The sequence below is a fragment of the Stegostoma tigrinum genome, chromosome 6 (assembly GCF_030684315.1).
Source record: "Stegostoma tigrinum isolate sSteTig4 chromosome 6, sSteTig4.hap1, whole genome shotgun sequence".
Lineage (NCBI taxonomy): Eukaryota > Metazoa > Chordata > Chondrichthyes > Orectolobiformes > Stegostomatidae > Stegostoma > Stegostoma tigrinum.
The window spans coordinates 90,541,445-90,561,894 of record NC_081359.1 but is presented as its reverse complement, the minus strand read 5'-3'; the positions used below and the strand labels follow the sequence as shown (position 1 = coordinate 90,561,894).

At 41.5% G+C, this 20,450-nt stretch overlaps 1 protein-coding gene across 6 annotated transcripts in view; it reads right to left on the bottom strand.

Moving 5' to 3' along the window:
• Window positions 1-20,450, bottom strand: part of LOC125453699 (F-BAR and double SH3 domains protein 2-like) — a 238,588-nt gene that overhangs the window by 194,464 nt on the left and 23,674 nt on the right. For 5 of the 6 annotated variants that reach the window (XM_048533585.2, XM_048533589.2, XM_048533586.2 and 2 more), the window contains exon 3: window positions 7,343-7,388. The exons of the other annotated variant lie outside the window; for it this stretch is intronic. In XM_048533585.2, coding sequence (XP_048389542.1) covers window positions 7,343-7,388 — 46 coding nt within the window. The remainder of the gene's footprint in view (window positions 1-7,342; window positions 7,389-20,450) is intronic. 6 annotated transcript variants of the gene reach the window in all.

Below are 20,450 nucleotides of genomic sequence, written 5' to 3'. Positions count from 1 at the left end.
AGCTGGGCTGGTTTTGGGATGCAGTGGGGGAAGGGGAGATTTTGAAGCTGGTGAAGTCCACATTGATACCATTGGGCTGCAGGGTTCCCAAGCGGAATATGAATTGCTGTTCTTGCAACCTTCAGGTGGCATCATTGAGGCACTGCAGGAGGCCCATGATGGACATGTTGTCTGAGGAATGGGAGGGGGAGTTAAAATGGTTCGCGACTGGGAGGTGCAGTTGTTTGTTGTGAACCGAGTGGAGGTGTTCTGCAAAGCAGTCCCCAAGCCTCCGCTTGGTTTCCCTAATGTAGAGGTAGCCACACCGGGTACAATGGATACAATATACCACATTGGCAGATGTGCAGATGAACATCTGCTTGATATGGAAAATCATCTTGGGGCCTGGGATAGGGGTGAGGGAGGTGGTGTGGGGGCAGGTGTAGCACTTCCTGCGGCTGCAGGGGAAGGTGCCGGGTGTGGTGGGGTTGGAGGGCAGTGTGGAGTGGACAAGGGAGTCGCGGAGAGAGTGGTCTTTCTGGAAGGCAGACAAGGGTGGGGATGGAAAAATGTCTTGGGTAGTGGGGTCGGATTGTAGATAGCGGAAGTGTTGGAGGATGATGCGTTGTATCTGGAGGTTGGTGGGGTGGTATGTGAGAACAAGGGGGATCCCCTGGGGGCGGTTGTGGTGGGGGCGGGGTGATGCTGCTTGGCTTACTGTGTTCATCCAGCTCCACACTTTGTTATCTCCAATCTGTAAGGACTACTTTCCACAATGTTAGCAATGCTGCAGAAGGATAAAAAAAACTAGGGCAATTAGGCAAAATTCTTACTTTGATACCTAGTTGATCATCATCTGTTTGTTGCTTCCAGAAGCAGAAATTAAGATAGGTGGGGAACTTAATCAAGAGAGAGGCTAAAATTCAAAATCATAATAGCAGGATCAACTTTTTGAAATAAGCTCTCCGAACTTTAAAAGTGGATTGAGCTTGCAGATGACAAGAAGTTGGAAGTCTTTCCCCATATACTTGCATCTTATGAACGCTTATTAAAATGTTAGCTCACCAAAATTAAAGTCATTTTTTCCATTAAGTTCACAATAATTCATCAAAATAATGAGGCTGGAACATAATGGGCACAAATGTACAGAAGATAGTCAAGGCTGACAGTCCATCTGTCTGGAGAAAACAGATGTCCAACAAGAGAGGGGAGTGAGTGGCCAGAATGTTTAGCTGTAGGCATCTGGTGACTAATATTTTGCTCTTCAAGGAATCAAGAACTGTCTATACACTCTTTAAACATGGTGGCACGATCTTTGATCTGACAGTCAGCTGGGATAAACAACTTTCTGCCACCCAGCTACAAGATTGACAATTTTCTCTGTACGTACATAATTACCAAGCTAATATGGCCTACATTCCAGTGGGAAAAACATTTCCAGTCCTTCTGCTTAAAGTAGAGTACAAATTGGAAGATTCTGCCCATGGCGTACCATGTGACATGTGAGGACAAGGAGGATTCTGACGCTGTCTTTGTCGGGGGGAGAAGATGTGAGGGCAGAGGTGCAGGAAACGCAAAAGATGCGGTTGAGAGCATTTTTGACCACTGAAGTGGGGGTTGCGGTCCTTGAAATAGGGCAATGTCTGGGATATTCGGGAGTGGAACGCCCTATCTTGGGAGTAGATGTGGCAGAGGAACTGGGAGTAGGGGATCACATTCTTGCAGGAAGATGGGAGAGAGGTGTAGACTAGGTAGCTGTGGGAGTTGATGGGCTTGAAATAGATGTTAGTTTCAAGGCAGTCACCAGAGGTGGACACAGAGAGGTCCAGGTGAATTTGAGGTTGGGGTGAAAGGTGTTAGTAAATGTGATGAACTTCCCCCAACAAAAACAAAGACAGAATACTGCTTGTCTTCACATATCATCCCACCAACCTCTGTACCCACCGTATCATCCTCTGCCACCTACAATCTGATCCCACAACCGAAGATATGTTTCCCTCCCCACCCCTACCTGCACATCCATCAGTGTGGTCTATAGCATCTGCTGCTCCCCATGTGGTCTCCTCTACATCGTTGAGACCAAGTGGAGGCTCAGAGACCGCTTTGAGGAGCGCCTGCACTCTGTTCATGACAAACAACACCACCTTCAGGTTGGGGACCAGTTCCCACTCCCTGGGTGACATGTCCATCCTGGGCCTCCTCCAGTGGGTCACAATGATGTCACCTGCAAACTGGGAGGTGCAGCACCTCATTCTGCCTCAGGAGCCTGCAGCCCAATGGCCTAAATGTGGATTTTACCTGTTTCAAAACCTCCCCATCCCCCGCCTCAGCCCATGACCAACCCTCCCTCTCATCCCCGCCTCCTTGACCTGACACAACCTATCCATCTTCTCTCCCACCTATCTGCTTCTCCCACCTCACTGACCAATCCCCACCACTCCCTACCTGCACTCACCTATCACTATCCCACCTGCCTTCCCCACCCCAACCCTCATCTCTCTATATTAATTAAAAAAGTGTTATTATGCATCAGGTCTGGGTCATTTTACAGCAGCAATGATGGTTTATAGGAAATATCAAAAGAAAATTTCCTCTATTACAACAGACGATTTAACAGCTGACAACAACTACTCAATTCAATGTTTGAATTAGAACTCGCTGAATAACCCTACTGCCTTGCAATAACTATGTTAACATTATATTCATAAATTTTACACATTCGCTTCTGCAGTCTTGCCACTGTTACTTTAACTAGCCAGCGAGATTATTGGCCACTAAGCCAATGACTTAGTGCTCCTAATCAGGGCTGTGCAACCATACAGCACTTCTTTGTCTATCTCCTGTTACTACAATGTTCCACACCGTTGCAATGCGATACAATAACACACAAACTAAAATTACACATTCACGCTGAAACTGCATTTAATGCTCAGGTTAAAGTGAATGTCGAGATATGGTTAAGCTAATTCCTACAACTAAATCCATTCTAACATGTCATTTCAGGGGTTTTGATTATTTTGTATGGAAATATTTGAATTCTGAAGATAATAAAGATACTCGGCAGAATTGTAAGAAACACTTATTTGCAAATGCTATTAGCATTTCTTTATTTACATCGTTTTTTTTCCCTCAACTGATTGGTTTTATGACTGCCACATGATTCCCTATAGTATCTCAAATGTCTAAACTGAATGGAAACAAAATATATGACGTATCCTTACAGGTCAAGACGACAAGGTAATGTTTTTCAGCTATAATGGGAGTTAGCGTGTCAGAAAGTAGTGTGCAGGTTTTCGGTATTAACATCTATCAAAATTTAACGTGCCACAAGTCTCAGTTGCAAGATTATGAAGAAAGTTTATACACTGCACTAATAAAAGGGGTTAAATAACACTGGAAACTCCGATTCACTAATTCTGCAACAGAATTGTGTGTCATGAATGCACATGATAATCATTATATAACCACATGAAAAAGGGAGACAAGTTGGTCTATGATTTATAGTCTACAGTAACTACCTACAGTTATAAACATATACTCCTGAGCATGCACTTTTTTAAAATAGATTATAAATTGCAAAAATAAAGTCTACAAAAAGGCACAAGGTTTCAACACAATATTAAAAATGCCCCTTGTTACAAATGGATATATCTAAAGCATTTACGAAACGAAAACAGTTTATGTTTCCTTATATAATGCTGCCCTCAAGAACTGAAGAATTATATCTAGGCTGGAATTTGCCTACAGCATCATCTTGTCACAAAGGTGTGCTATTTGGCACATACCGGTGGCTCAGTGGTTAGTGACAGGGACCCAGGTTCAACTCCAGCCTTGGCAAGTGTGTACAGAATGGACATATTCTTCCTGTGTCTGTGTGGATTTCCTCTAGGTGCTCCAGTTTCCTCCCACAGTCAAAAGATGTGCAAGTTAAGTGGATTGGCCATGCTAAATTGCCCAGTTTCCAGGGATCAGCCGTGGAAATGCAGGGTTACAGTGATAGGGTAGGGGGTTTGGTCTTGGTAGGATGCTTGTTGGAGGGTTGGTGTGGACTGGATGGACCCAATGGTCTGCTTCCACACTGGAGGGATTCTATACATTTGTAAAGAAACAGATGCGTAGCCCATTTCAATATATCTGGCCACTGGCGACATCAAAAGCAGGGTGAGCCCAGAGAAAATTGGCCAGCAACCTGAGCGTCATGTTGATAATTTCATGCTACCGGTGCCAGAAGGAGGATCGAAGAATCAGAAGGTATGAAAACTCCAAGCTTTAAAAATTCAGAACTCTGTATTTTGGTAAAAAGCAGAATATTCAGAAGTTGTTCATCTCTACAACATTTCTTTTTAGAACAAAAATGAACTTTGAAAGAAGCACTTATAAATAGTGGTAATGCAGGAAGTGGGATTTATGGTGAGGAGATTGTCTGCAGAGTCCAACCCCTCCCGCAGGACTACAGAACTCAAAAAATAACCTGAAATTTATTTTTATAGTGTACATGAAGTTACATTAACACCTTTTGAAAGGCTTCACATAGATACTTGTTTAAAATTACTGAAGTCTTCTTATTGGAAGCAATTTGTACACTTTCTAATGATAGCCACTACTTTTAACTGATTGTTTCAACAGAATCTGACACTGAAGCAGCTCTTGTGTGCTGTAGGCACTACAGATTTATTATTACTGTCATTTGCACTTATAATTTTGTAACAGCAAAATCTGGGCACAATTTCTAACACTTATGCACTACTTTATAAACAATTACTTTGAACAACATTACCATTGCTGATACACTACTGGACCACATCCATTACATCTGCTGTTTCTTGCTGATTTAGGTTACTAATCATAATTTATTGCCCAGCAAAGTCAAAGCATGGAAAAACTTCAGGTCGTTGTAAAATCAATAGGTCCTTCTGCAACTATTACTTGACAGTTACAGCAGTAGTCCATATTCAGCTTTTCTGATAATAGGCAAATGCGATGTGACAACCAAACTGAGCAAGCGACAGGGCATAATGTTAGAAATTGCTGGTGAACATTTTGGATTTAGAATCTTCACTCTATTCACCACCTGCTTTGAAGTCCAACACTGATTATTACTGCACAATTGAACAGCCCTGGCTGCATGTAAACTATACGCCACAGACATTCCCATAATTGCATCTACTTTCTGATGAGTCATTCAAAAGTTTTTTTTCTGCTGATCCATCTGAATAAATCCTGACAAACTAAATGAGTTCTCCATACTCCAAAAAAAACAGCAGAGCCATAATAAATAAACTTCATGCAACAATGCAAGTGAGTGTAAACATAATGCAGACTATGTATTGTGCTTATGTTGAATGCCACTAGAGTTGATCTACAACAAGAACACAAATAATTGCCTAACACAAAATGACCCAGTTTTCAATGTTCCAGTAATTGTCAATAATTGAAATAAAGCAAATTAAAAATTTTGCTCACAATTGAACATTTACTTCCAATTCAATGTCATTCAATGGTGTTACTATCACTGAGTCCTCAGAAACATCCTGAGGGTTATCACTGACCAGAAGCTGAACTGGACATGCCAAAATAATAGGGTCTCCAAGAGCAGGTCAGAGACTAGGAATACTGCAGTGACTAACTTATCTCCTGACTCCCACAAATCCCATCCATAAGCTACATGGCTTAAATCGCAACTGTGATGGAATACTCTCCACTTGTTTGGATAACTGTAGCTCCAATGACTCTCAGGAAGCTCGACACCATCTCAGACAAAGCAGATCACTTCATTGGCACCGCATCCAGTCCCTCCACCAACAATGCTCAGCAGTACTAGTGTGTACCATCCACAAGATGCACTGTGGAAATTTACCAAAGCTCCTTAGATATCACCTATTAAACCCCCAAGCACTTCCATCTCGAACGATAAGCAGATACAAAGAAATATCATAACCTGTAATTTCCCTTCCAAGCCATTAACCATCCTCACTTGGAAGTATATTGCCATTCCTTCAGTGTTGCTGGATCAAAATCCTGAAATTCTCTCCTTAATAGCATTGACAACACCATTGGCTGCTGTAGTCTTTGCACTATACTGTATTACAGTCTCATAGCACTTCCTGACAACTTCTGTTCAATTATGGGCACAGCCAATTCACGGTAAATGTTTGGACTGTAAATTGCCAGTTAGAAGTATAGCATTAATTCACTCAGCTAGCATTCCAGGCTGATAAATCTCTCAATAAAACTAGAGATTCTTGCTGTTAGGGTCGAGATAGAATACAGTAAAAACTTGGTAATAAGATGACTTAGCCATAAAATGCCCCCTTATTATTTTGGGAGATTAAACATACTTGAAGGTGTGCAACTTACATTGGATTTAATGTCTTTACGATCATATCAATTTAGCAACAATCGAATTAATCAATCTCCGTTAAATGTTCTTAAAGTCAGCTCAATTTGCCAACATTTCTACCCTGTTAAAAAGGCAATCACATCAAGATACATTTACTACATATTTACCGAAAGAGAACAGCTTCACAGGAAGTGCTCATTCAAATCTTTATGCAGCATGCTAGATATGTAAAGTTCGCAAAAATGCAAACTTGGCAGAAACGGTTAGCTTTTAAGCTTTTGTTCTTGGACTGAAGAAAAATGCAGTCACCAACACAGGTTCTATCTACTGGCCCCTGGGATAACAGAGGGTTGTTCCATGATGAAATGCTGTGTAAATTGGACCCATATTCTCAAGAGTTTAAGAAAATGAGGGGTGAACTCAATATTCAATGTTTTCCTCAGTTTGGGGAATATAAAATGCAGGGGTACAATCTCAGGATAAGATGCTGATCTATTAGGGCCGAGAGACAGAAATTTTTTTGCTCAAAGGATTGTGAAGCTTTGAAATTCTCCACCTCAAAGGGCTGTAGGTTGTCGATGCTATATTGTTATGTTCACTTTTAATAGTGAAAATAAATTCCTATGATGAATACTTGTACCATTAGGATTGTTTTTATAACAGATATTTGATGTTTGCCAATGAAAATTGAGAAGTTACCCCAAATGGTGGTAAATGAATTTGACATTGATGTAGAGAAATTGTTGAAATGACAGGAGGGTATGGCTTTTTTTTTAAGCTAGTGACTCTTTATCAGAACTGGACTAAACACAAAATATAAACTCTGCTTTGTCCCTAAAGATGCTGTCAGACCTGGTGAGTTGTTTTGCCACTTCTTTGTTTTTGTTTTAAAGTAATAAGTTGGATTCACTTTCATTTCCCTCAAGGGCCCCTTACAAATGGAGTTAGTTTGTGGATTCAGAAACAGATTCAGCTGTTTTACAATAATTGAGCCTTAAAGAGAGGAATTCACTCACACCTTACCTGAGCATAATCCTTCTCAATCGCAATTCTCTTTTGACTAAAGGTCCTGGAAGACAAGGAACAAGCGTAAGTTAGTTGGGAAAAGTATTAATACATAAGCCATATATTTAAGGATATACAAATATGTAAAACAAAGTAACTGAGCCATATTGGGCTCAAAATGTTAACACTGTTTTTCTTCACAGATGCTGTCAAACGTGTCAAGTACCTTCAGCACTGTTGTTATTTTTCTTAAAATAACTTGACTGACCATTAACAATGCTTAAATTAAAGTCCAAGTTAAAATGAAATGCACAAAAGCTAAGACAACTATAAAAATACTAGATCTTAAAGCATTATTTGAAATGTCAAGACTAAATGGAGTTGAGAGTCATACAGCACAAACAGATCCTTCAGTCCAACTCTTTCGTGCTGACCAGACATCCCAACCTGGCCTAGTCCCATTTATTTTGGCCCATAGCCCTCTAAACCCTTCCTATTCATATACCCATCCAAATGCCTTTTAAGTGCTGTAATTGTACCCACCTCCACCACTTCCGCTAGCAGCTTGTTCCATACACACACCACCCTCTGCATGAAAAAGTTACCCCTCAAGTTGCTTTAAAAATCTTTCCCCTCTCTCCATAAACCTATACCCTCTGGTTTTCAACTCCCCAGCCCTGGAAAAAAAGGCCTTGGCCATTCAGCCTGTGCACAGACAAATACAGCATGCACACAGTCTTGAGGAAGGATAGACAGTTGATAGGGCAAAGTTGCAATCAGTGTGATGTGCTGAGTGTGTCTATTTTAAACGCAAAAAGTGTCAGGAACAAGGGTGATGAGCATACAGCATGGATCAGTACTTGGCACTACGGTGTTGCGGCCATTACAGAAACTTGGATAACACAGGGGCAAGAATGGATGTTGGATGTTCGGGGGTTGAGATATTTCAAAAGAAACAGGGAGGGGGTAAAATAGTTGGGGGAGTGGCACAGTAATCAGGGATGGTATCACAGCTGCAGAAAGGGAGGTCATCAAGGAGGGTTTGTCCACTGAGTCAGTGTGGGTGGAAATCAGAAACAGGAAAGGAGCAGTCACTTTACTGTGAGTTTTCTATACGCTCCGCAATAGCAACAGAGACCCTGAGGAACACGGCAGCAGGTTTTGGAAAGGTGCAGAAGTAATAGGGTTGTTGTCGTGGGTAACATCAACTTCCCTAATATCGACTGGAACCTCCCGAGTGCAAATAGTTTGGATGCAGCAAATTTTGTCAGGTGGGTCCAGGAAGGATTTCTGACTCAGTATGTAGATAGGCCAACTGGGCCGGGGAGGGGGGGGGGAAGGAGGAGGAGGCCATATTGAATTTAGTGCTTGGCAACTGACCAGGCCAGGTGTCAGATCTCTCCGTGGAAGAGCATTTCAGTGATAATGATCACAACTGCCTGTCCTTCACTATAGTCATGGGGAGGGAAAGAAGCAGATGGAAAGAATTTAACCAGGGGAGGGGGAATTACAATGGCCATTAGGCAAGAACTGCAGAACATAAATTGGGAACACATGTTCTCAGGGAAATGCACAACAGAAATGTGGAGAATATTTAGGGAGCATTTGCTAGGAGTGCTGGATAGGTTTGTCCAACTGAGACAAGGAAGGGATAGTAAGGTGAAGGAACCATTGATGACAAGACATGTGAAACGCCTAGTCAAGAGGAAGAAGGAAGCTTACTTAAGGTTGAGGAAGCAAGGATCGGACAGGGCTGTAGAGGGCTACAATGTCGCCAGGAAGGAAGTGAAGAACGGGCTTAGGAGAGCTAGAAGGGGATATGAGAACGCCTTGGCAGGTAGGATTAAGGAAAACCCCAAGGCGTTCTATACTTATGTGATGAACAAGAGGATGGCCAGAGTGAGGGTAGGGCTGATCAGGGATAGTGGAGGGAACTTGTGTGTGGAGTCAGAGGTGGTAGGGGAGGTCCTTAAATGGATACTTTGCTTCAGTATTCACCAGTGAGAGGGACTTTGGAGTTTGTGACGTGAGTGTGAAACAGGCTGATATGCTCGAACAAGTCGATGTTAGGAAGGAGGATGTGCTATAAATTTTGAAAACAATGAGGACAGATAAATGCCCTGGGTCAGATGGGATATACCCTAGGCTGGCTACACGAAGTGGGGGATGAGATTGCTGCACATTTTGAGGTGTTCTTTGTGTCCTCACTGTCCACTGGAGTAGTACCAGATGATTTGAGGGTGTCAAATGTTATTACTTTGTTCAAGGAAGGAAATAGGGATAATACAGGGAATAAGACCAGTCAGTCTTACTTCTATGGTAGGCAAATTATTGGAGAAGATTCTAAAATACAGTATTTATGATTATTTGGAAAAGCACAATTTGATTAAAAATAGTCAGCATGGCTTTGGAGGGGGGGCAGGTCATGCCTCACAAACATTATTCATTTCCTTAAGGATGTGACCAAACAAACTGACGAAGGTAGAACAGTGGATGTAGTGGTGTATAGAGATTTTTGCAAGGCATTTGATAAGGATCCCCACAATAAGCTCATTCAAAAAGTAAGGAGGCATGGGATCCAGGGAAATTTGGCTGTCTAGATACAGAATTGGCTGTCCGATAGAAGACAGAGGGTGGTAGTAGATGCAGGGTAGTCAGCCTGGAGCTTGGTGACCAGTGGTGTTCTGCAAGGATGTATTCTGGGACCTTTGCTCTTTGTGATATTTTTCAATTACTCGGATGAGGAAGTGGAAGGGTAGATTAGTAAGTTTGCCGATGACAAAGTTGGTAGAGTTTTGGATAGTGTGGAGGGCTATTGTAGTTGCAACGGGACATTAACAGCTTGCAGAGCTGGGCAAAGAAATGGCAGATGGCATTCGACCCGGAAAAGCGTGACGTGATTCATTTTGGAAGGGTGAATTTGAATGCAGAATACAGAGTTAATAGCAGGATTCTTGGCAGTGTGGAAATACCGAAGGAATCTTGCCTTGCAAAAATCTCTATACACCACTACATCCACTGTTCTACCTTCGTCAGTTTGTTTGGTCACATCCTTAAGGAAATGAATAATGTTTGAGAGGCATGACCTGCCCCCCCTCCAAAGCCATGCTGACTATTTTTAATCAAATTGTGCTTTTCCAAATAATCATCCACAGATCCCTCAAAGTTGCCATCCAAGTTGATAGGGTTGTTAAGAAAGCGTATGGTGTGCAGGCCTTCATTGGCAGGGGAATTGCGTTTAAGAGCCGTGAGATTATGCTGCAGCTCTATAAAACCCTAGTTAGACCACACTGGGAATATTGTTTTCAGTTCTGGTCACCTCATTATCGGAAGAATGTGGAAGCTTTACAGAGGGTACAGAAGAGATTTACCAGGATGCTGCCTGGGTTGGAGTGCAGGTCTTATGAGGAAAGGTTGAGGGAGCTAGGACTCTTCTCATGGGACTGAAGAAAGATAAGAGGTGACTTGATAGAGGTGTAAAAGGTGATGAGAGGCATAGATAAAGTGGATAGACAGAGACTTTTTCCCAGGGCAGAAATGACTATTACGAGGGGGCACAATTTTAAGGGGATTGGAGAAAGGTATAGGGGAGATGTCAGAAGTAGGTTCTTCACACAGAGTGGTGGCCATATGGAATGCGCTGCTGGCAGTGATAATGGATTCATACTTTAGAGACTTTTAAGCAACTCTTGGATAGGCCCATGGATGATAGTAAAATGTAGGGTATGCAGGGTAGTTTGACCTTAGGGTAGGATGACAGGTTGGCACGACATTGTGGAAAAAGGGCCTGTACTGAGCTGTACTGTTCTACGTTCTGTATTCAGTGCAGAAAAAGACATTTTGCACATCGAGTGTGCAGTGACATATTCCCACTAAACGCGCACTGATCCCAATTTCCTGCACATGTCCCATATCTTCAATGTTATCAAATATTTCAGTACTTTTTTAAATAGCCAAATTTTTTTTTTAAAAGAAAGGTAATAACGGTTCCAACCTCAAATACCTTCCCAGGCAGTGCTTTCCGGATTCCCATCACCAAGTGAAAAAGTCTTCTCTCAAGTACCCTTTACCCTAAAACTATACCCTCTCGTGATCGATCCCTCAACCAAGGGGAACAGCTGCTCCCTATTCATCCTGCCCATTCCTCTCAAATCTGATACACCTCAACCATTCCCCCCATGCCCCTCAGTCTATGCTGTTCTCAAGAAAGCAATTCACACTTATCTAACCTCTCCTTAGAGCTCAACGTCTCCATTCCTTTACAACATCCTCGAGTGTCCTCTGTGTCTCTTTTACATCCCTCCTATATTGAGGTGACCAGAACTGCATACAGTACTCCAGCTGTGGCCTAACCAACACTCTGTACAACTCTAATATTACCTCCACGCTCTTATACTCTATGGCACGACTGATGGAAGTGAGTGTCACATGTGCCTTCTTAACTATCCTGGTCACATACTTTGCCAACTTCAGAGATTGCTGAATAATTACAAGATCCTTCTGCTCCTCTGAGCTACCCAGAGTCTTGCCATTCATTAAATACTGCCCCATCTTGCTGTTCCTTCCTAAGTGCAACACCTCACAGTTTATAGGGGTTAAGTGCCATCTGCCACTGCTCTGTCCATTGGACCAACCATCTGTATCTTCCTGCAACCTGTCTTTGTCGCTATTAACCAGCCTACCAATCTTGGTGTCGCCTGCAAACCTACATAACATTTCCCCCACATTTTCATAATCTATGTTATTTATGTATATAGCAAACGATAAGAGTCCCACATACTGATCCTTGTGGTACACCATTGGACACCAGCCTCCAGTTACTCCAGTCAGACTTCTATCACTAGCCTGTGTGTTCCATTACTAAGCCAGCTTCTGATCCATCTCACCAAGTTTCTCTGAAATCAGTCTTACGTGTGGTGGAGGGAAAGGAAACATTAGAAAATAATGTATGTACGTCAAGTACAACAAACTAATCAACACATATATAACAAGCAATTTTGAACTGGTCATTTCCATAAGATGAGAGAGATGGGAGAGAAAGTTATGTTCATCACTGTGTAATTCAATTTGGTTTTTCCCCACTGGAGAAACAATTGTACTACTGCACAAAAAAAATGCAATATTGCCCATACTTAGCATACATTTATTTGAAACATGTAGTTAATTTATTTTGGAGTGGATAGTCTGACAAGGTTTGTTTTCTCTGTATGTAATAAAGTTATATCATTTTTGTAGAATAAATCTATCCTTTAACTGGATCTGACATCGGTTCACACCACAAACAAAACTGTCAAAACATGCTGCAGTACTGAACAACCTTGGCTTTTCAATGATATGCGTAAATCTGTTTGATTTGTAACAGTCCGAGTTTCTACTCTGCAGTCTTGCAAGCCAAATAACCATTGGTTCTTTACATTAAAAGGTCTTTAAAAAAGTTTTAAATAAAAAGTTACACTCTTGGCCAGCTTTGAATAACGGAGATTACCTAGTCATGTCATTGAGGTTGAAGTTTTGGATTCGAATGCGAAGCTTTTTTGATGATGCTCCATGAAGAGGTTTAACCAGATTGATGCAAGCAGGCCCAAATAAAAATGTCACAGGCTCACAGGAGATCAGTTCATAGTAAAAAAAACAGGAACTGCTGGAAAGACTCAGGGGATCTGGCAGTATCTAAGAAGAGACATCGGAGGCGATATTCCCGGTCTAGTCATCCTTCTTTGGAGGTGAGGGGGAATGCTGGAAGAGGGGTGTTGGCTCCCGCTTCTCTCCACAGATGCTGCTGGGCCTGCTACGTTTTTCCAAGTAATTTCTGTTTTTGTTTCTGATTTCCAGCATCCGCATTTTTTTCAGTTTTCATTCTAGTTTGCATTACGTTTTTTATTGCATTGGCACTGAAATGGATATTTGCAGTCAAAGGTCACATGATTATGGCAAGCAAGGAGTACTTTAGTACCCTTGTGTATATTTAGTATTGCATTTCTATGCCAAATAGTTATTTTTGGAAATGAAAAAAAGTTAAGTTGTGTGCAAATGTTATCATTTACACTGTGATATTGAAGTTACCTACTGTGCAAACAACTGTTCCAACGTGTCAGCAAAAACCAAAAGAACTATGGAAACTGGGGGCCAGAAACAAAAAGAGAGATTGCTAAAGGGCTCAGCAGGTCTGGCAGCATCTGTAAAGACAAAAAAGTGAGGAACATTGAGTCTAATGACCCTTTATCAGACCGATTCTGGTGGTAGGTCAGTGGGCTCAGAATATTAAGTGCTCCAGTGGCCACTGCAGCGAAGGAACAGCTCCACTGTATGTATTTGCATTTCTGCAGTTGCAATCACATATTCAAGTGTTCACTTCTAATGTACACAAGTGAAACGATAACTGGTTTACACAAGTCCAGTTGCCACTTGGGCTGACTTTAAGGCACTGAAAGTTGTACCCTGGCTGATTCTCCAACACTGGCAATGGTTTGGTAATTTTATCAAAATTAAATTTGGCTTTTTACTATTTCATCTTAATTTCATTACTCACGACTGTCTCTAATTCTGGCTCAAAGGCTTTTTTTGCTGGTCAAAGAGTAATTTGGATGCAATGTGACATTTATATGTGTACTCAACTACTTTCCCGGCTTTCAGTACCTGTGTTTCTATGTTTCAGGACTGCCTTATGTGAGAGTGCTTAATTTGCATGGAAACAGTAGAAAATAGGAGGAGTATTGGGCAGAATGGTGGCTCAGTGGTTAGCATTGCTGCCTCACAGCGCTAGGGACCTGGATGCAATTCAGGCCTTGGGCAACTGTATGTGTGGAGTTTGCAAGTTCTCCCCTATTCTGTGCAGGTTCCTCCCGTGGTCCAAAGATGTGCAGGTTAGGTGGACTGGTTGTGCTAAATTGCCCCATAGAGTCCAGGGATATGCAGGCTAATTGGATTAGCTATGATAAATGTGGGCTTATGGGGATAGGGTCAGGGGCTAGCTCTGTGTCGGCTGCTTTTCAGATGATTGGTGCAGACTTGATGAGCTGAATGGCCTCTTTCCACACTGCAGGGATTCTGCGATTATAGGAGTAGGCTATTCAGTCCTTCGAGCCTGCACTACCATTTGTTATGATCTGGCTAGTCATCCAAGTCAATAGTCTGTTCCTGTTTTTCCCCATATCCTTTAATCCCTTTAGCTCCAAGTGCTATAACCAGTACATCTGTATCTACTTGTTTTTTGTCCAAGAGATATAGGCATTGCCAGCAACCTTAGTTGTTCCTCCAGAGGTTAGTTAAGGAGTGAACAATGTTGCTTTTTATGATAATCACTCAGTTTCATAGTCACTACTGAGCCAAAATTTTAATTCCAGATTTTACTGTTGGCCCTTGGTAAGAGCTAGGTATAGTATAGAGATACAGTAAATGTGAATTATTCAAGAGAACACTTATCCTGCTGCAGTAGAGAAATATTAATTTCTTCTTTTGTCACTTTGCATTCTTCCGAGATGGTTGAGACTGCACTGAGGTAGCAGCCACCCTGGACCAAGATGACATGGTCTGGGGTCACAACTTCCACATCCTGTCCTGTGGTAACGAGGACATCTGCCTCTGTACCACCCCATCCAGGACCTCAAGGTTGCTCCCTACATGTGGGACATAAAACTCCCCTTGTTTGCTAAGTATCAGGCATATACCAGAAGTGTGCAGGGCAGCTTTGGACTGACAACACTTGTATGGACCCACAACAGCATTTTAAAGATGGCACTGGCACTGGGGATGCCAGGCAATTCCAAATTTGCATCCTATCCTTTTTCTGTGATGTTACTGCCCTTAGGTCAGTCAGCATAATGCAAGAATGGCCTGTTCTGCCACGAATATTGTCCAGTTGCTGATTTACAACGATATGGCATTCGCTGCTCAGAGAGATTTGTTATTCCTAATACAATCCTGCCTTTAGTTTTGTGTATTTGTGCAACTACAAATAACCTAATTCTCAAAGCTCTGCTAATGCCGACATCTACTGATGAATGGGCTCTTATTAAATCTTGAGCCATAATATTGAATGCATATTGTTCATAACTTATCTTCATTTGAGGTTCAAAGCGTGCATTGCTCTCCATACACTGCACTGAATGACTCTTTATAACCTTCTATTCCTCCATGACAATGCACAAGAATGATTATGCTTTACCAAATGACTGTGATATCAATTACATTTCAATTAAATGCATGTTTAAAAACGAGAAATGGTTAACGGCTGTAAGAATGGACACGGAAATGAGGCTGTATACCTCCAGTTGAGCAAGTATCAATACTAAGGCAGAACTGGTTGAAGTTGACTAATCCTGTGATCCAAGTCTCTCAGTTCTTTCACTAAGTTATGCAGCATTACAAGAAACTAGGATGTTGCTAGGACAGGAGAGTTTGAGTGAAAAGGAGAGGCTGGGACTTCTTTCATTTAAGCGATAGAAGTTCTGGAGTGACTGTATAGAGATTCATAAAGTCATAAGGGGCATGGATAAGGTGAATAGCAACGTTTTTTTCCCCTAGGATGGGAGAGTTCAAAACTAGGGGTTACTTTTTAAGGTGACAGTAGAAAGATTTAAAAGAAAGCTGAGGGACAACTTGGTCCACACAGAGGGTGTTCATATGTGGAATGAACTGACAAAGGAAGTGGTATATTCAGGTACCGTTACAACATTTAAACTATATTTGGACAGGTACATCGATAGGGAAGGTTGAGTGGGGTATAGACCAAATGTAGGCATGTGGAAATAGTTTAGTTTGGGAAACTTGGTCAGCATTGACTGGTTGGACTGAAGGCTCCATTTCCGTGCTACATGACTATGACTTTGAGTATCAGTGCCTAGGCAATTTAAACTTTCAAAAAACTGTAATTATTTCAATGACTAAGAAACAAATACAAAAACAAAAATCCAGGCCACTCACTGGCTGCATTCATTAGAAGACTGTCTTTTTTTTTAAGAATTCATTCATGAGTTGCAGATATTGCTGTCAGACTGCATGCATTTTCTACCATTGCCCAGAGGGTAACTAAGAGTCAACCCCATTGCTATGGGTCATACGTGAGCTAGACCCAGATAATGATAACGGTTTCCTTTCCGAAAGAATACTAACAAGTGAGATGAGTTTTCCAACACTCGGCATGGTCATCATTACACTCTTAATTCTAGATTTTGATTGAATTTGAACTTGAATTAGATGGCCATTCTGTATATGGAGCATGACAAGAGAAAATGTCAACTAGCACAATCCTGCCTAGTTCAAAGTACAAAGCTAACAGAGTGTCCCCGAAAGCCAGCAAGTTGCATTCTGTTGAAAGATTTTTTTGTCATTGCGATGACGACGAACCAAATGATCGCCTTCCTGTAAATTTTGTTAATTCTCTGCAGTATGTGGTAATCATATCAAACTGCAGCATTCTCTTATGCAGAATCTCAAAGTATATTTTATCCTTCAATACATTTATTCTCTATGAGTACTTCTCTTTCTTCAGATAACAGTTCCATGATATCAGCCACCTTTAATGTATCTTTCAGGTCATTATACAATTCATACACCGGGAACATTGATGCCCAAATGTTGTCGCCCAACATTCAAATGCATACACTAGGGTTGGAAAACACTAAGCAACTCAAGTTCGGAAATCTTCTTCAATTGTTTTTGCCCTCCTTTATCAAAGGCCACTTAGCTGCAAGTTGGTGCATCACAGCTGACCCTATAGACCACAATTTGAACCAAAAAAACTTGCAGAATTAATACACTGAGACAAGGGATGGCATGTAGATAAAGTTTTATCGTCCAAAATTTAAGCTCAGTGTTTTAACTAGTGTGATGTATTTAGGGCTGTCAGTCTCCAACAGCCCAGCAATATTGTGAAATTGCAACCCAATTTCATTAAAAGATGTAGAGAAAAGGAATGACAGAAGAAACTTGATAAATAAACTACATTGTATAATCACATTATACAAAATATTTTTTGTCATTTGCACAATATTACACAGTGATGTCACTACAGATGAGCATATCAAAAGAATTTACTAAGTACGAGACAACTTCTTCACAGTAGTTTTTTTTTCCTGAAGAAGAGTCTAGGTCTGAAACATCAGCCTTCCTGCTCCTCTGACGCTGCTTGGCCTGCCGTGTTCATCCAGCTCTACACCTTGTTATCTCTTCTTCACAGCAGGTACTTGAAGGAGCTCCCATAATACTATTTGGCACAAAGTTCCAGGATGTTGATGATAAAGAAGAAAGGTATTCCAAAACTAGTGAATGAACCAAATGACAAAGAAAAATGTGCAGTATTTAAAACAGGAAAGGTACAAGAAGTCAGAATGAATGGAGACCAGAAATCTGAAGGTGATGGTGTTGGAAGGAGCAAAATCATGGAGAAATTTGAAAGCAAGGGCAACAATTTTAAAATCAAGTTGTTGCTTGAACATGTGCCAATGCAAGTCAAACTAAGGCTAGAATACTGTGAACACTTTTTGGCTCCTTATCGAAGGAAAGTATATTGGCATTGGAGACAGTCCAACAAATGTTCACTAGGGTAACATCAGCTATGAGGGGACTGACTTATGAGGACTGGTTAAGTAGGTTAGGCCTATACCCTCTGTAATACAGAAGATTGAGAAGGCAACCTAATTGAAACATTCAGGATTCAATAAAAAGCTTGTTTGCCCTTGTGGGACAGTCTAGAACCAGACGGGATAATCTTAAAATACGGGACCACAGGTTCAAGACACAGCTCAGGAGGAATTTCCTCTCTCCTAAGGTGGTGAATCTGTGGAATTATTTACCACAGGGTGTAAAGGACACTGGGTCATTAAGAATATATTAGGCCGAGGTCGACAGATTTTTAAATCAGTAAGGGAATCCACAGTGATGTGGAATACGTCAGGAGAGGAAAATTGAAGAATATCAGATCAGCCAGGACTGATCCAGCTCTATAAATGATGTGATAGGGTTAGGAGATGACTAGGTGGGCTGAATGGCCTACCTCTGCTTCAACATCTTACAGTTTTATGGTCAGTAGGTGGAAGTCGATAGGGCAATGCAAATTAAAATATGGGCAGGGAATTTTCATTCACGATTACAGAAGGTAGAATGAATAGGGTAGGGAGGGGTAACAAACTGGAGTGCATTGACATTGTCAAGTTAAGAAGCGGTAAAGGCATGGATGAAGGTTTCGGCAACAAATAAACCAAGGTGAGGCAAAGTTGGCGAATGCTAGGGAGATGGAAATGGAAGAACACAATGAAGGCACAAGTATGAGGACATCCCAGGACCAAACACAACATGCATTAGTTATGAATAACCCGTCTTAATCTCCGAATGCTGACAGGATGAAAATAGTAATTAGGGAACAAGGACCAAAAACAATAGTTTCACTCTTTTCATCTAGAATTCGAAGTCAGTTAAACATTCTGATAATTTTACAACGTTGGAAGAAGACAGGTTGTAGTTTGATGGTGCTGGGTGTCATCGTGTACATGTGCATGCACATGTGAACAGACAAGTTAAAAGGAAATGACCACCAAGAAAAAGTATTTGAAATACAGGGCATGCGCGTAGCAGAGAGAGTTAAGAGATTCCAAAGTGTTCTGCTGCCAAGATTACTGCATAGGGAAATCGTACACATTAAAGGATTCTGCAGCATGGTGATTCATCCGAAGGGCAAAGAGACCAGAGGTTGAAGACTGAAGGTTATCTCAGGGTACAATGGAATCTTGGGTCAATGGGCCGAGGAGTGGCAGATGTTGTTTAACTTAGGAAAACGGGAGGTGCTACATTTTGGAAAAGCAAATCAGCGCAGGACTTACACACTTATTGGTAAGGTTCTGGGGAGTGTTGCTGAACAAAAACGAGACCCTGGAGTGCAAGCTCATAGTTCCTTGAAAGTAGAGCCACAGGTAACCAGGACAGTAAAGAAGGTGTTTAGTATGCTTGCCTTTATTGGTCAGTGCAGCGAGTATAGGAGTTGGGAGGTCACGTATTGGCTGTACAGGATACTGGGGTAGGCCATCTTTGGAATACTGTGTTCTGTACAGCTAAGGTCTTTTCCCTGGAGCGAAGGAGCCCACAACTAGATGGCATAGGTTTAAGGTAAAAGGTGAAAGAATTAAGAGGGACCTAAAGGGCAAGTTTTTCACACACTGGTGCATAAATGAAATGAGCTGCCAGAAACAGTGGAAGAGGCAGGAACAATTATAACATTTAAAAAGCAACAGGGTTGGTATATGAATAGGAAGAGTTCGCAGGTATACAGGCCAAATGCTGGCAAATCAGACTAGATTTAACTTAGGATATCTGATTAGCATGGACAGAGGGTCTGTATACATGCAGTATGGCTCTATGACCAAGGACCACAAGAGGTTGGAGAGGTGCAGCCAGAAAAAGTGAGGGAACTTGGAAATTAATGCAATGTGGTCTATAGATGAACCTAGCAAATAATTGGATACTGCAGAACTAAGAATGGAGACAGATTTTATTTTGTGAAACACAAGTGACCAGTGAGGAGAAGCCAGCTCTGGAAAAGTGACAAAAAGCATAAGGTAAAGAAGTTTACAAAGCTGGAGTAGAAAACTGGTAAAATTAGTTCAGGGTTTGAGTGAAGATCTGTAGTTAGGGTGCTGGTTGTAGATGTTGGTGTGTTCACTGAGATGGGATGTTTGAGAGCAAACACTTTGTCTCCTTGCTAGGTGACATCCTCAGTGCTGTGGAGCCTCCTGTCTATGGAGCTTTCTGCCACATGTGTTGTGCCAGTTCAAATTTATACGGTCTGATTTTTGTTGCTTCCGGTAGGTGCCGGTCACGAGTAAAGAGATGAAAGGTCTGCTATCAAACCTCCCAGCTCAGGAACACACCAACATCTAAAATTAGTTCAATCTGAACCCTCATAAGCAAGATGTTGAGCAGTGATGGGAGTTGACAATTGAAGGTAATGATGTAGAGAAGCATTTTTGCTGATGGTAGTCTTTAGTTGCTGTTATTACTAAAGCATAATATCAAAAGAACTCACGGCTGCATAGTTAAAAACTTTATTAGGGAATTAGGAATAACATTGTGGTTAAAGTAAGCTCTTCTGATTGCAGCAACGTAAACAGTGCCCTTCAGAACCACTGTTGATATA